The 18,013-nt window shown below is 32.9% G+C and overlaps 1 protein-coding gene across 1 annotated transcript; it reads left to right on the top strand.

Annotated features, from left to right (window-relative positions):
- The first annotated feature begins 705 nt into the window (after nt 1-705).
- On the top strand, nt 706-17,441 carry Cnot7 (CCR4-NOT transcription complex subunit 7). Its single transcript, XM_015486054.2, has 6 exons — nt 706-1,425; nt 3,278-3,471; nt 9,750-9,911; nt 12,817-12,961; nt 14,121-14,231; nt 15,828-17,441. The coding sequence occupies exons 1-6, from the start codon at nt 1,309-1,311 to the stop codon at nt 15,954-15,956; spliced, it is 858 nt and encodes a 285-aa protein (XP_015341540.1). The 5' UTR covers nt 706-1,308; the 3' UTR covers nt 15,957-17,441.
- The last annotated feature ends 572 nt before the right edge of the window (nt 17,442-18,013 follow it).

Here is an 18,013-nt window from a genome sequence, read left to right as displayed (position 1 = left end):
AGTAGAAAGGGGGCGGGAACCATGAACCTGAGAGGGTGCGCGGTGGCGCCTGCTGGAGTCGGCCGGTGGAGGAAAGAGCTTGGTGGCGGGTGAGGGGGGAGGGTAACTGGGGCTGGGGGTATTTTCTAGAGGGTGGCGCGGAGTGATGACGTAACGGCTTTGTACCTGGGGCTTCGATGGGGGACGGAAATTTAGAGTGGAGGGCGGTGGCCTAGATCCTCAGCTCCTGGTGTTTCTTCACGCAGCGTTTCTTGGGAGTCAATCTGGCTCCAGTAAATATCAGAATCTTCGCGTTGGCTCTCTGCCAGGGAAAAGAGTTATCTGTGACATGAATGCCTCTGTGCTGTCCTGTTTCTCTGGAAGCCTGTGGAGATGGTACCTACAGTAGTGAGAAGGCCTTTGGTGACTCTTCCTGGCATTTGGAGCAGCATAGAGAGAGAAATGGAAGAGAGCAGTGTTTAACTACAGTATCATACTGAAGTGTTTGTGTATCAGGATGGGAGTTTTAAAAGAAGGGCTGTCTTGGATCATTTGTGATTTCTGTTCTTGAGCAGACGTTATATTTGTTATTTCGGAGTAGAACGACACAAGATTCCCCTCTTTGACCTCAGTTTCCCTCCCCCCCCCCCAATTTCTGTGAAAAATGAAGGAGCGTTTGGGATTTCTCTAAGAATATGTTGGTCCAAATTACCATTGTATACCAGGAACCAGCAACATGAGAGCTATATTTAGCAACGGAAAGTGCTTGGAATTTTAGGAAATTAGAAGTAAATTTAAAATGCAGACATTCTGTTGCCCTTTTTTTCACCTTCCTACAGTTGCAGATATTCAAATGATTTCTGTGGCTGTTACTTTTTTCTCACAACGTATTTTTTAAAAATTAGTTTTGTCCCCTTCAATCTGGATTGAATAAATGCCAATGAAGCAGATTTTGTAATTAAGATTTAAAATGTTTTGTTAATGACAAACAAAAGTAAATGGTACCTTTATCATGGTAGCATCTGATCTCATTTTTATTTGGAAATGGATGGCTTCATGAAGTTTTATGCAGAGGATGAATTGAACTCTCTTTTTAACAGAAAGTTTAAAAATATAATTTATGTGTATGATTTAAGGACCCTGGGTAAATAACTGCTTAGGTTTCTACCAGCTCAATTCTATGATTTAGATTTATGATATAGCTAGTTTTTATTTTGGTTTTTTATTTTGACAGGTACATAAATAAAGGACAAAGTATTTTATGAAACAGATCATCAATCAAATATAACATTTTGATGCTTGGCATCTAGACTCCCTTCTGCCCTCACTATGCCAGCAGCAACTGTAGATCATAGCCAAAGAATTTGTGAAGTTTGGGCTTGTAACCTGGATGAAGAAATGAAGAAAATTCGTCAAGTTATCCGAAAGTATAATTACGTTGCTATGGTATGCCCTTGAACAGATCTTTAAAATGATTGTAATAAAGGGACAGGAGGGATTTTAAGTTTGAATTCAACCCTTTTGGTTGATTTTTAAAGATTAACCATGAAAAAAAAGAAATTACTGGTGCCCTCTCCATCACAAAACCATTAGAAGCATAACTGTAATTTGACAAGTTGGATTTATTACTCGTTGCAGTAAGGGAAACACATTGGGAATCATGGGGTATTTGAGTACGAATATTAAAAGGTCACTATTAAATTTGGTCTTGTGTCAGGGATATTTAGTTAAGGCGTAAGGAAGTAGGGCTTTTTTCTGGATTGGTTGCTGTCGAGAAGGTGCATTATTTCCCTATTTGGGTATTGTCATAAGTCTGACCAGAATGAGGGAAGACTAGAATAAAGGTAAAGCTGCAGAGGAGGAACAATCATGATAAGGCCTAACTTATAGTACCAGATGAACTCTTGGAAGCCAGGGGGTTCCAGGATATTTCTTTCAAACAAATGGAGTCTCCCATTGAATGAAACATTGTTTGTCTGCAATTTTTAAATTATAATCACTGGAACTCCATGAACACACTATATTATTAAGCAGCTCTGCTCTCACACATGCTATTCAGTCTGCCTAGATTGTTTATATAGTTAATTGTTTTCTGCTTTGCTATTGTAGTTTTGTGTATCTATTGTAGCTACTCTACTGTTTTCTAGACCTACTAGATTATTAGTTCCATAAAGCGAGGGAGTAGTGTCTTCCTTATGCTTTCAACACCTAGCATAGTATCCAATAATTGGTTGTTGAATTGAACTGAATTTAAAGAAGTTTTAATTTATTTTTTCATATTGGCTTGGTATTTAGTTTTTGTTGTTTGTTAGTCCTAGTTTGAATTTGGATACTAAATGGATATGTTATTTTCTCAGTATTTTAAATATAAACAAAAATAAATCATCTTGTTTGGGTAGAGACAAGATGATTGGTGAAAATACAAATATGTGTACATAGGCAACATTCTATTTAATAAAGATTTATTTGCCCATAATTAGAGTTGAAATTATTTCTTTTGTTGGGGGGATATTTCTTATCCAGTGGAAATTCATAGTGATTTTTTAAATGATAAGGGGTAACAACATTACAGGAGTAATGACATCCACCAGGTGTGGTTGCACACACCTATAACCACAGGGGCTTGGGAAGCAGGAGAATCAGGTTCAAAGCCAGCCTTAGTAACTTAGTGAAGCAATAAGCAACTTAGCAAGACCTTGTCTCAAAATTAAAAATAAAAAGGGATGAGGATGTGGTTTAGTGGTTAAAGCACCCCAGGCTCAATCCCTGGTAGCTAAATAAATAAATAGATGTAATATCCTACAAAAAGGGGTGGGTGGCATACAGTTCTTGACAGATGCTTTCTATGATTGATAGAATGTTCGTTTAGCCAAAGAAATTAGGAGGCTAATGGTGCTTCTAGTGATTTTGGTGTTGACATAAACCTTGTCTCATAGAAACAATTGGAAAATGGTGAATTTTCTACTCCTTAACCAATTCTTCATGCAGCTTGCTTTTAATATTGAAATACTGTGAGCATAGCTTAATATACTCTTTAGGAGACATGAATTAATGTTTTTTCTTCTCTTTTGCATAGAGTAGTAAGTATCATATTTTAAGTAAAAAAAATCATTAAGTGTATAGTTTCATTTCATGGTTCTAAAAATTAGTGTTCTTCCTAGTTAAAAGCATTTAATGTAAACATGTAGAGTATCATCAGTAGTAGGATTCTTTGACTTGCATCAAAAATTATTCTAGGAATTTATGGATTTTGGTTGTTGACATTTAGTAAATAATGAACCCTAAAACTGTTTTACAGGACACCGAGTTTCCAGGTGTGGTTGCGAGACCCATTGGAGAATTCAGGAGTAATGCTGACTATCAGTACCAGCTATTGCGATGTAATGTAGACTTGTTAAAGATAATTCAGCTAGGACTGACATTTATGAATGAACAAGGAGAATACCCTCCAGGAACTTCAACTTGGCAGTTTAATTTTAAATTTAATTTGACGTAAGTGGGAACTGCATATATAACTCAAGCCTTTTTTATTTGTTTAATTTTAGAAATTGATTTCCTCAGGTATAGTAAAGTTCTGAGTGAATTTTGGTACAGTTATCCTGGAAATACATTGCATTTCAAAAATGTAGGTTTTGTTCTTAATATGAGACCAAAAAAATTCAGATATTAAAGATGTTAAAATTCAGATATTTCAATTTTAAAGATATATTTTAAAAATATGACTACTAGGTTTTGTTTTTTTTTTTTAAACCTCGGAAACTGGGTTTTTTGTTGTTGCTGCGGTGGTGGTGGTTGTTAATTTCAGGCTCAGGGTCTCGTGCATGCTAACAAGTGATCTAGCTACTTTCTCAGCTCCAAATCATTGGTATTGAAGATACTTTTTGATAGAAAAAATAATCTTAGGACATTGATTGTACTTTCAAATGTTTTTGTGTGCCATGTGAAATATAGATTTCTATAATATGCATTCTTGTGAAAAGATTTTTATTGCAGTCATACGTACTCTAGTTTGTAAGTAGACATGTCACATGCAGTAAGATATTTCTTGGAAAGTTGGGTGCATTTTCTTTTCAAATCAGTGTTATGGAATGATTATTTTCCCTTGTCATCTCATAGAATCTCTTAATTTGCATAAAGTAGAGCAGTATCCTTAAACCTGGTGACGCTAGTATATCAGAATCTAAATTCTAACTCAATCCCTGGGTCTACACTCAGTTTCTTTAGTTACAATATTTCTATATTATTGACAGAAATAGTCTTGATAGCTGAGAGAAGTTTATAATGTTTTGGGGGCAATGACAGGTTGTTTATAAACTGTTGAGGAAATAAAATGTATTAATGCATTCTAAATGTATTATAGTATTACAGTGTCCTTTTGTTTAATAACCTGTATTTATATGATATGATCTAACGTCTGATTGGAAAAAACAAGTTACTGGGAAGTTAATGGTAGTGCCAATATAAAAATTATTCCTGTTCTTGATTGCATAATATGCTGTTTAACATATAAGCTAATGAAAAGCAGGCTAATGATTTTAGAGGGTAGTAGTGACAGTAGTATAATAGTGTGGCTTCTCAGTGCATTGTGTTTATTGTGACTCTTCATTTTACTTTATAAGTACTAGTAATATAATAAATATTATATAGTATAATTACAATATACTCTCCAGAACCTTTTAAAGGTTAAAAAGTTTTCAACCTTTCTATAACTGATAACCTTTTATAAATACTACAGATCACACACAGTGAAAATTGCCTTCTATCCTTTTCTTAAAAGATAATCGTTTAATTAGTCCCTTATCATTTTAATCGTTCTGTGTTACTTTTTTCCCCCAAATGATCATTAGAGCATTGTTACAAGAACATTTTAAATAAGGTACTTTATGATTTGAGTTCATGAATAAAAGAGTGACCCCTTAGAGTCTCAGTTTTGGTAAAATTGTTTCCTCTTCTAGAAACATCTTTGCTTTAGTAACAATGGCTTTCTTAATACAGTCTCTGTGCAACTTTTTTTTGTTTCCCTGACACAATAGTTTTAACACCAAATTTTGCTACCAATTACAGAAATGTTAGTGTCCTAAGACACAGTTAAGGAGCAGGATATAGTGAAAAACATTCAAGTAGAAAAGGTTATTTGAATGATAAAGCCAGTACTGTGTAATATGTGAAAAGAGCACTGTGAACAGCATCTTGGACATGTTTAACAAGATGAAAATGGACTTTTTTAATCAGTGTCTATAATGAATGTGTCAACTACAGTGCTAGTCTCTAGGGGTATAGTATTGAAGAAAATTGGTCATGGTAATTGTAACTTAGTGTTTTCTATTGCTCTTCTATTTTTATGAACATAGAATTTCCAAGTCAGTTGCCCCTAAGAATTCAGTATTTAAATAGTGCCAGTGTTGCCAGGTATGATAGTGCATTCCTATAATCCCAGCAACTCACAAGTTCAGGAGAATCAGGAGTTCAAAGCCAGCCTCAGCAACTTAGCAAAACCCTGTCTCCTAATAAAACATAAAAAGGACTGGGGATGTGGCTCAATGGTAAAGTGCCCCTGTGTTAAATCCCCAGTACCAACATAAAAAAAAAATTATACCAATATTTTTCCAAATTTTACCTTTAGCATCAAGAAAATAACTGCAGATCAGTATTTATCTACTGTAGATATAAAGACTTGTGAGACATGGAAAGCTATGTATAGTTATAGTGGTGTTTCATTAGGCTGTGAATAGTTATTTTAAAAAAGCATGCAACTAAAAGCATCTGAGATCTAAGTGACATTAATTTCCAATCTTAGTTATATGTGACATTTAATATTTTCTGAATCTTGAAGGTGTGATTTATGATGTTTAAATCATAGCATCCTGGTTAAAGCACCCTGGTAAAATGAAACAGATTTAAGAGCATATGAGTTTTGTAAATAGAATTAACTTTCTTTTTTCACTTTTCTTGATAATTATATCATGATAACTACAGTACTTATTGTGGGCTCAGAAGCAAACAATTTTATGTTTTTTTTTTTTTTAAAGCTAGGTAAAGTTTGGTTTCTTTCCAGGGTGCTTGTTGATTTAATAACAATAAATGGGACATGCATGTTTGAAGAGCAAATTAAATGCTATATTCTAAATTAGAGTTGGATTCAGTGTTCTGAAGTAAACTGAGGTTATGGTCACCTGTGTGCTGCATAAGCTAAAAGATGTTAATATTATCCTAGTATTCTGCTTTTACCTCTTGTCAATTTGGGTATTAATGATTATTGTGCAGTTAAACAATGTTCAGTTGACGAGTTTGGATTCATCAACATCCTCACAGACTGAAATTAACATCAAAGTCTACGGATTTTTGACATGAAACAAAGGAAATAAAATCTGAATTTTTAACATACAATACATATTTACTGACAATATTTGCCTTGTTTTTTCTATTTAAAAAATAGCATGCTTCTGGTAGAAAATACAGAAAAGTTATAGATGACTACTATCACAGTTTTCTAGCATTTCCTCTTTAGTCATTCTGTGATTAAAATACCTTTTTTACATTAAGAATTTATCATTTATATATTATTATGAATAAGTTACTAACAACTTTTTTAATCATTTACATTGACCTCTTTATGGTTATACCATAATATAACTAACCATTTGCTATGGTTGGACATTTAGGTTGTATGTTGAAATTTTTATTGTTGCTTTGCTCTTGGGCCTCTCAATATACAGATGGCCTCTGCTTTAAAGTCGTTCAGCTTACAACTTTTTAATTTTACGTTGGTGCAAAAGCAGTATACATTCAGTAGACACCAGACTTTGAGTTTTGAATTTTTGATCTTTTTTCCTGGCTAGCAATATGCAGTGCAAAACCCTCTGGCAATGCTGGGTAGCAACAGCAGGAGGCAGCTCCCAGTCAGTTAACATGATAACAAGTATAAACAATCGATATTCTATAGTATATTGTGCTGCTATTTGTGATGTTCAGTAAGTTAGTTGTTTCAGGTAGATTTTCAGCTTATCGTATTTTCAGTGTACAATGATTTTATTGGGATATAACCCAAAATAATCAAGGAGCATCTGTACATCTTTGTCCACCATTTTGGTTATTTTATTTAGAATAGATATCTATATCCAAAGATAGAAAATTCTGTCCTGTCTCACCCATTCAGATAGCAATATTAGCATATTTTGACTTATAAATTTCATTTGGTTCTGATAACTAGTGTTATTTATTTGTTTGTTTGTTTTTGGTAATTTACAAGTCATTTGTTTTCTAATGTTCCATAGCCTTTGAAGATTTTTTGGCATCTTTGTGATATCAGTTTGAGTTTATGAAATATTATTGTTAACCACCTTTGTATTTGTGACTATCTGTATTCCAGTTTGTATTTTTAACTTCATGATTTTTTAGCAGAAATTTAAGTACATTGGAGTTTATACTTTTAGAAACTAATTTTAGTTGGAAAGTATATGAGAGTAACTTTTTGAAAAGTACTTTATAAACCCTTTGGTGTCTGTTGAATCACGAGTGGTGTGAAGTTGGAGGGAGCCCATGTATTTAAAAATATGAAATTTTGGAGTAGGCCGTTTTTATTTGTAGAAAGTGATAATTCCAAGAAATTTACTGACTTTAGTTTAATTATTTGAAGTAGTTCCTGTATTTAGGATATTACCTGCAGATAACCATGCATCTCTGCTTTTTGGGAAACCCTTCTTAACAGACTTATACATGGTTATCATTCATGTTCAGTTGATGTAACAGATATTTTGATCTTTAGTTAGGAGAGATCATGTTGTATTTTATAATTATTGTAAACAAATTGACCTTATAGTCAGCCAATACCAGCTCCTGCAGCAATTCTCATATCTTGACTAAATGCTACTTTACTTTTTTGAGGGTAGTGTATTTTAATATTTTTTCCTCTCCATTGCTTGGATTTTTGAGGTGGGAAAGACAGTATAGGAAGGTTTAAAAACTTGAACTGGATGCCATTGGAAAGTGACAGCCTACTGATTTGCAGAATTGACTCAGAACTATTTTCTTCATCCTGCCCCAAGATTTAACTTATCTGCCTAGGGTTTCCCACTTTTTCTTTATCATGAGTTGGGTATTATAAAGCATGAAATTGGTACCAAATTATAAAATGTTCAGTCCATGAAACTTAGAAGAGACTACATGGACTTATCTGAATTAAGCTGTATGAACTATGCAGAAAAATAATTATACACAATTCTTTGTTTACCAAACTTATTTGATTATGAAGTACCCAAGGTACTCATCTAGGTCTCTTACCTGGGAATTGTGATTCATTAGGTCTGGGACATCAGTGAGACCTGGAAATCCATATTTTGGTAAGTTCTCTGGATGATTGTTGTCCTTTGGCAAGTTTGAGAAATACTGGTTTAAATAGTGCAGTATACACTGTCCTACTTCATTTATTATTCGGTCTGGTGATATAATATTGAAAAACAGAAATTGCCTTCTTGAAACTTGTGATTGGGACAGAGAGAAAAAAAATAAATTAAAAGTGAATTGAGCTCATAACCCAGAGTAATGTGAGCCTGGAGAAGAATCTATTTCTTTGGTTATAGTTGCTAAAGCATATTTCAGTGTGAGCTGTGGGACCTAATGAGGGATCTTCTCATCAAAATATATAAGGTACATATTTTGAGTATAGCAAAACCAGTATCTGTTGTTTAACCCAGGAGAAGTGGTACTGCATTTATTCAGATGTTTCTTTTTAATCTTTAAAAAAAAATTTTATAAGGGAAATTTTAACTTAAAATGATTATTGTGGTTCCTTTCTATTTTTAAATGTTTTAGTTTTGGGCTTCGTTATTTTTAGACATTTAGAAGCAAATTATTTCCAGAGAATAAATCATGAAAATACTTTGTGGCCCAAGTGAAATATGTCTTTTGGTTTAATTAATTTCATTAAAGTTTTTAATAGAAAGTTTCTTTGTTAATATTCTTAAATTTAAAAAAGTAAATAGCTTTTTATTCTCAAAAATATACCTCTGCATTTTAATAAGGTTTTAACATTTTAGATACTTATGTATTTATACTTGGAAACTTAGAGATGGCTTTGTCTCTAGCGTAAGTGAAATCTTGAAAGACTAGTTTAGATTTTCTGACTTGATTTTGGAGGCAGTCTTCCAGAATTAGGATTGTTGGAAGAGGAAAATTATTGCTGTTATAGCATTCCTTAATTTTAAATAGTTCACTACTTTTTGGAACCATTTAAAAGGCTTATCATCATTTGTGAAAGGATGCATCTCCTTTTTAAGATTTGTTTAACTTAGCTACATGAGATGTGTCTCCTGCTTGGTATTTCATTCCTGGTTCTGTTGCAAGCATGAGAGAGGGGCATAGCATCACAGCTGTGGCTGCAGCACTCTCTGGCAGCATTAAAATGGATGTTAAACTAAAATGGATGTTTCCATGTCCTGGAAAGAACATGTCTAGCTCTTTGTAATGGTAGCCTCTGTGAGTAGAAAATTATTTTTAACCATATTAAACTTATGTAATATATAGAAGGCTAATGGAATTGAGTTGATAGTAAATGTTAAAATCTCATTGTTGGACTTTTATGATTATCATTTGAACAGTTTTCTGAAGTAATGATCCTTATATTTAGACTGTATTTTTCTTGCATAGATGTAAAACATTGGAACAATTAGTCCTCTGTCTTGTTTTTGGCACTATAGTTGTAAATGGAAGCAGGAGATAAACTGTTTGAAGGAATGGCATTTTGAATGTTGTCTTTCTCTTTCTTCTGCCAGGGAGGACATGTATGCCCAGGATTCTATAGAGCTACTAACAACATCTGGTATCCAGTTTAAAAAACACGAGGAGGAAGGAATTGAGACCCAGTACTTTGCAGAACTTCTTATGACTTCAGGAGTAGTCCTTTGTGAAGGAGTTAAATGGTTATCATTTCACAGGTAGAAAGATTGCATTGAAAATGGATTTGTGATTCCACTTTATACCTGCCTTGTGCTTGCTTGGGTCATTATACAAACGCTATCATGCTTAGTTCTAGAAAGAATTGATTTCCATGTAACTGGCTTCTACGTACCTCTTATGAGGCTAATTAATATTGCTGTAACTTAAAGTTAACATTATTATGAGTGAGATCCATTTTAGCCTGTAGGGGGTAGTATTGCTTAAGTGGAAAGAGCACAGCTAGAAAAATAGATTTTGACTGGAATCTAGCAGTGCCATTGAGTATCATTGTCACAAGGATTATTTAACATTTGTAAGCCTTAGTAGTTGTTTTTTTTTTTATTTTTATTTTTATTTTTATTTTGCTTGACTGGGGATCAAACCCAGGACCTTGCACATACTAGGTAAGTGCTCTGACATTGAATTACACCCCCTCTAACATTGAGCTACACCCAAACCCTAAGCCTTAGTTTTTTATGCTTATAGAAATGAAACCATTCATTAATAACAATTTTTTTTGAAGTATGTGTATGTGTGTATGTATCAAAAAAATAAAACAAAACAGCAAAGAGAATGCTATGGGTGAATTTTACTTTTTAAAAAATAGGACAATAGGGAAGAAATACTTGCAGATCTGTTTTAATGGCCAATAATAACATTTATTTATTTTTTTATGTGGTGCTGAGGATCGAACCCAGTGTCTCAGATGTGCTAGGCAAGCGTTCTACCACTGAGTTACAGCCCCAGCCCCAAATAACATATTTAAAGCATCTAGTAAAATGTTTTGCGTAGTAAATTCTCTGTAAATGCTGTTTTTTTACTTCTTTACTATAAAATAAAACTAGATGATTTAAAAGAATTTCTATAAAGGAAATTCGTCCCATTTTTGTGAAAATAGACTTTAAGATATGAAAAAATGTTTTTCTAACTGAATTGGCAGTCCAGGGACTAAAATCTTAGAAATTATTTTATTTGGCTTTTGGGTATGTTTTTAAAAAGCATGTATTACATGGCTGTTATGCTTTTATACTTGTTTTCCTCACACATCTATTTTGACTGAGTCCTGCATGCTATAGAATTTTCACACTGACTTATGTAATGAAAGACTTCCTCCTGAAGGCTTCGATGTGATATTTTCTAGTTGGAGGTACTGAACATACTAATTCTCACCTATCACATTTTCTCTCTGCCTCCATTTGAACTTGTACATAAAGAAATAAGACTTAATTCTCTGTTAATGTAAGAAGGCTTTTTAAAGTTATTTTATGTTCCTACCTCAGAGTACAAAATAAGTAGAAAGCATATTTCCTTTTTTTTTTTTTTTTTTTTTTTAACAACAGGTGATATACTCTTATTCAGAAAATATAAGACCAGACAGGGTTCATGTCTTCTTGGAGTTCAGAGTCTAGATTAGATTATTGTATATTTAAATATTTACCAAGGTATAAGATTTTATTCCATTAATATTAAATATTTCCTTCATATTCAAATATATTAAATATTATTTCTGGTAAAGACAAATTTAAGAAATTTATAAATTCTAAATTCTAATACAATCTTACTTTTAGTAGTAGTAAGCAAAAGCCATATTGTATTACATTTTTAGATAGCCAGCAAGGTTACTTCCTTGCCAACTATCATAAATTTTAAGTTTCTAATTCCTCAGTGCTTATACTTTGATAGTCATTAATGGTGTTCAACAGTAACACTCCCCTCCCTCTTTTAAAATTATTATTAAAATTCTGAGTGGTAAATAGAAGTTTTGTTTCCCTTCCAAAAGATAGATTAATTGCATCTTTCATCAAATATTTGTTGAGTTCCAACTGTGTGCAAGGAGAAAACAGTATTTTTTACATGTGATAGAATGATTCATGTATTTGAAAGCATAATACAAGAAAACATGCTCTGTAAGAAATTTCTGGGAACTGGGCTCTTCAGGGAATGCTTGCTTTCAGCAACCTTTTTATTGGAAAGGAGTATGTAATTGATGTGGGAGTAGAGGGTAGATAGAAAACTGTAGAGAGGGAAATGAGAGGGATAAGAGATCTGAGAGTGTGAATTTTTGTTTTATTATTTAGGATAGTACTACTCAACCTACTATGTTTATTTCTTTCATATGTGGCCGTTTCATTAGTTTCTCTCAGAAAAATATATTGAGATAGGACCAGAATTATGAGGGAAGAGAGTATGCTTCCAAATGAAGTCATTTAGGAGAAGTGAAAATATTTTGTTGGAAACTTAACTGTGGACTTTTGAAGTATGCTACCATATTATGAAAAACTGGGAAGATTTTATTATTTTTGCCTTCTTAATATTCTTGGTAGTTTTTGACATTTTGGACCAAGTTTCCATTCATCTTTGTTTCCCTGTTTACAACGTTATTCATTATTCTTTGAGATAATTTTCTTTTGAGACATTTATGAGCAGTTCGATAATCTTTAGTATTCTTTTTTTTTTTTAGCGAGAAAGTGAATTTTTTTTAATATTTATTTTTTAGTTTTCGGTGGACACAACATCTTTATTTTTATGTGGTGCTGAGAATCAAACCCAGCGCATGCCAGGCAAGCGTGCTACCACTTGAGCCACATTCCCAGCCCATCTTTAGTTTTCTTTAAGCATCAGTGAAATATTAGTGACAGCTGACTTGGGCTGGTACTCTCGATTTGTATTTCAAGGGCTCTGAGAAATCAAAGGACAAGTTTTTAGCACTGATTGTAAGTTGGCAGGGTTGTCCCATTACATTTGTAAATAATGTATATTTTTTATGTTTTCTTTTTTTAAAAATAGTTGGTTGCTTTTTTGCCTATAGTGTAATTTGTTTAAATTTTGTATCAATAAAATATCTTTTTCCATCTTTGTGGTATTTATACATCTCTGTTCTTCATTCTTTTGACCCTTTTGTAGTGGTTATGACTTTGGCTATTTAATCAAAATTCTGACCAATTCTAATTTGCCCGAAGAGGAACTTGACTTCTTTGAGATCCTTCGATTGTTTTTTCCTGTCATATATGATGTGAAGTACCTCATGAAGAGCTGCAAAAATCTTAAAGTAAGGCTTTATCATTGCCCGGTGGCATTATCTGCAAAAGAGCACACTATTTAGATCAAGTAACTGAAATAAAATCCTAGGCTGGGGTGATGTTTTAATCCATGTTATTTAAAGTTTGTGTTAAATATAGTATCTGGTCTTTTGATTCTTGCATAATTAATAATTTATAGGCACTCCCCTTTCTAAACTTCAGTATATCTTGGCACAATAAGTTCTTAACAATAGTCAAACTAAGTGTTGGGAGATTTGTTATTGATTGCAGATTGAAAATCATAAATCAAACAGAAATGTGAAGACTGGTGGGGTTTTCATATGCACAGAAGTAGTGTGAATTTTAGTTCCCAACACACTTGTAAACTACAAGATAAAATTTTGAGTTGGCTAGCAATGGACAGATAGATTCAGCTGTGTGGTTAAAAAAAAAAAATGGGTTTTCCCCTCAGCTTACCTTGATTATAGAGTTTTGTGGGGTTCCCCTCCCTGGCTAAAACCAAAGAGTAATGTTCCTAGAATTAAATTATATAGCTAAAACTATATGAATTTTGCTAGGAGTAAATGCTGTTGTAAATGTGTAGATGCTACCTTGATTGTAGCTTGCATTCTGACAACAGCTTAGTTTGTGTTATTTTTATTTTTTTGTTTTGTTTTTTTGGTGCCAGGGATCGAACCCAGGGCCTTGTTCATGCAAGGCAAGCACTCTACCACCTGAGTTATATCCTCAGCCCTTTATTTTTATTTATTTATGTTTTTACTTTGAACATTTAATTATTTCAAAAGAAGAGTTTGTTAAGGAAAGGTGCTCCTTTGGTTTGAGAACAAATTCACCTATGATGGTACACTAACTATTGAGTTTTATGATGATTGATGGATTAGTAAAATAAGAATGTATAACTATTACCTTATTGTGATCTGCTTCCTCATATCTTTTGAAAATTTCCTAATTAGAGTCCCATTTTCAGATTTATCAGCTTCTCCCAATTCAGCAAATAAATTAGTATTATATTCTGTTGGGGACTTTCTCCCTCCGTGTTCTTAATATTTAAATATACATTTTAAAGTTTATTCATATTTTGGTCTTTGTCCATGTTTGTGACTTGTGAATTCAGGCATAGAAGTGTCTCTGTTTCTCTCTATGACAAGCAATTTTTATTTCTTCTAGGGTGGATTACAGGAAGTTGCTGAACAGTTAGAGCTGGAACGAATAGGACCACAACATCAGGCAGGATCTGATTCATTGCTTACAGGAATGGCCTTTTTCAAAATGAGAGAAGTATGAAGACATCAGTGCCTTTTTCTCACTTGCTTATTAGGTTGAGAACATTAAAGATTTGATGGCAAAAGTTTTAGACACTAAAAACCTACTAAGTACAAGTGTAGTTAGAAGTACCACATAAGTAATATTCACCACACTTAAGTGATTAAGTATTAAAAAATAAATCAGCTTGAAATATAGTTCTGAAGGAAATGGAAGAATAAGTTCTTTTTAGGATAAAAGCTTAAAAATATAAGTTACCTTAGAAATCATGTAAATCCAACTTATTATTTCTCAAGTGAGAAAATAGAGGCTAGTAACTTTTCTCTAGGATCAAACATACTACTAGAAGAACTCCACAGATCTTTCTTAGACTTCATCAGTGCTACTTAAAACAAGGTAGGGAATTTATTCCCCTAGTATGGCTTCTCTTAGACCTGAAACTAATGGTAAAAATTTCATTTGCTTGTACCATTCTTGTTTTGAAGATTTTATAAAGTAGGACTCATGCTTTTTACTGGATTGAATCTTACAAAGTAGTTTTAGATTCTGAAGGGGTTAAGTAAATCTAAAGGAAAGTAGTAGCCGAATCAGAAAACATTGGGAAGACTCTGCATACGTGATCAGAATCTTAAATATAAAATCATTAGATATAGAAGAATGAAATTTAAAGAATCAAGTCTACTCTTAGGTTATGTATTTGATAGGCACAGTTATACTTTGTTGTAGATAAACCTGATTGGGTTGTGCAAAAACAAAAGGGGATGGATTTGTTACCTATAAAACAGTTTTGCTTTTTGCAAAATATTTGCTGTGGAATTTTTTCAAGTATATTCTCCTAGATATTAAGGAGTTGACTGAGACTGAGAAATGTATTAATAATAATAGAACGCATTAAATCTGTTTTGTTAAGTAGTATTAATTTAGAAGTGATTTGAATTGTCAGGACAAGTAAATATTTTGTTGTTTTTTTTTTTATTTTTTTTCAGTACTTCATTATAGAATTAAAACTACTTTATTTTCCAGCTTTGCATTTTAAAAATACCTTAGAAGTTTAATGGTGGATTTCTGACACGAATTTGTTATCTTTATTTTTCTTGGCTTTTCAAGCACTGTAACCCAGTGTGAATGTTCATATTTTACTTTCCATAACTTGTTTAGGGTTTATTTTTAGTTATCTCAGATTCAAGGCCATTTAAAAATTTCATTATTTTTCTCCACCCCAACCTTTATTTTTTTTTCCTCCACCATCATTAGCTATTTTCATTCATACTTAACTGTTGAGTATTATTACATTAATGGAATAAAAATGTCTGCCATTTTTCCATGCTCAAAAATTCTCATAAAAGAGATCTAAATGTTAATGAGAAAGACATGCATTTATACCTTTTTTTTTGTATAGTCTCTTTCTTTGGTTTCCTTTTGAACACTGTACTTCCTGAGGACATCAGTCTTATTAAATAACATCAGTGTGCGGCTTCAAAGGAACACCATAGAAAAGAACTGTTGTTATATAGTTAATGAACAGTCAGTACTTACATTACTGAAATATAAATTGCAAGTGGTACTTTTGGTTAAAATTATCTTTTTTTTTTCTTCAAAATTCCTTTTTAGATGTTCTTTGAAGATCATATTGATGATGCCAAATATTGTGGTCATTTGTATGGCCTTGGTTCTGGTTCATCCTATGTACAGAATGGCACAGGGAATGCATATGAAGAGGAAGCCAACAAGCAGTCATGACATGAAATAGTCCTTTTTATTTTATTTGACCTACACACATGCTTGTATATAGGTTTTATCTCTGGTTGAATCCTTTGAACAATAGACAATACCTTTTCCCCCCTTTTGTAGCCCATTTGTTTTTTGCCTTTCAGTACTAAGTATGACCGTTCCTATCTCAGATCTTAATAAATAGAAGTATATTCAGGTTAAATTTGGCCTTAATTTAAAATATCTGTTAGCAAGCGTGTGTGACAGAGTGGGGAAAGCTACATCATATTGAATAATTTGATAAACTTTACCTACTTGAGCTTGTCCCCCCCACCCCGCGCCCTTTCCTAAATTAACTAGCACTGACTGTAATTTATTTCCCTGTTTCATGTCTCTCCCTTCCGTTCTGCAGGAGTTTTAGCTATTTTTGAGATTGTGGACCATCAATTGTGCACTTTAGAGAGTGATTCCAATCCTCTGTTTTATCAGAAATTGTGGTTTTTCTTGCTCTTAGCTAGAAAAATGACCATCTGCCAACTTTCTACAGTATTTTGTTTTGACCTACAGAATATAATTGCACAGGTGTTGTGCAAGTTGTTGATTCAGCAAGACTAACAACAACGAACTACTGAGGAGCTTAATAACTACTGTTTCTGTATGTAGTGTTTAATCTTCCAAGCACATCTAGTGTCTGTCAGTTTCTCATTGGCATATGTAGGCTGCTCTGTGACTGAAGAATTTTCAAACCAGCTTTACACCCTTCAGGAAAAAAAAAAAAAAAACCCTTGTGATTGGATATTTAGTATCTGCCAGGAAACTGGAATTCAAGAGATTGAGGCTACACTTATTTTATGATAGCACACTTCCCTTGATCTGCTTTTTATTCCATCACTGTTAACCCTTTTTATTTTATAGCCATACTTATGATGCTCTTGATTTGTTGATTATACAAATCAATTTCATTAAAGTCCAAAGATAACAAGTCTTTAGGTATATTTTGTATCAAATTAAAAGAAAAATTGTGCTTTCATAGTTGCTACACAGAAATACTGGAGAGATTTGGTGCGAAACAACAAAACACAAAATATATATACACACACACAAACACGTATATATAGCTAATAAAATTACCTGAGGAGTGTAATGCTTGTTTATTTTTTTGTGTATATCTTTGCAATCTATTTTATATATATTTGACAAAAGAGACTGTGAAATATTTAGCCATGCAGAATATGTGACCAGACCAGAGCATGTGTAGGAAGACTTTGGTAATCTTTAACTCTACCCTAAAATGATGGACTACAAGTTATTATGTGTTACCTACACTTCAATCAGTAATATTAGCAAATCTCCAATTGTTAGAAACATTAGTTTGTTTCCCGTGTACATTCTTTATTCATATTACAATGCTGTAACTGGGTGGTCCTTTTTAAACAAAACATTATTTGCAAAACAGAGGGTATTATTTGTTTTTAAAGCTTTTGTAAATAAAGGCTTCAGAAATGTTTTCCTAAATGTAGATGACTGGTGATTTTGTTTTTAAATATTTATTGGAGGTGTGTATAAAATACCTACTTGTTTATTTGGGCAACTAAACAGGACTGAGTTGTTTCATGAATGGTAAGTGGTTATAACTTTTTAAATTCAGAAATCATTCTGAGCCTTCTGCATTTCACCTATTGTTCTTTTTGAGGACCTTAACTAGATAATTAAGAACTGATCTGTTTCTCCTTTCTAGAAACACATTTATTCTGAAAGACTAAAGTAAATACATTTGGTATAACTTGCTGTGGCTTCTTAAAGCCACCTGTGCTGAAGCAAGTTTGTTTTTCACTTTGTCTACCCCTTTAAAAAACAGGAATTCTAGATTGCCTTTTTAGTAGCCACATCATTGCTAAAATTTCATAACTTGTATCAGTTTTGATTTCTGTTCCTAAAAGTAGTAACACTTATAATTTCTATAGAGGAACATTATGACCTTTATTTAATGTAGGTTTTGGATACAAAGAATTTTGGCTTATAATGTTTTTAGTGTTCCTGAATCATTAATATGGGCTCTGTTAAATCTATAGAACAGGGGCTGGGGT

This window comes from Marmota marmota, unplaced genomic scaffold, assembly GCF_001458135.2.
Source record: "Marmota marmota marmota unplaced genomic scaffold, marMar, whole genome shotgun sequence".
Lineage (NCBI taxonomy): Eukaryota > Metazoa > Chordata > Mammalia > Rodentia > Sciuridae > Marmota > Marmota marmota.
The sequence above is the reverse complement of the archived record's forward strand: the minus strand, read 5'-3'. Positions and strand labels throughout refer to the sequence as shown.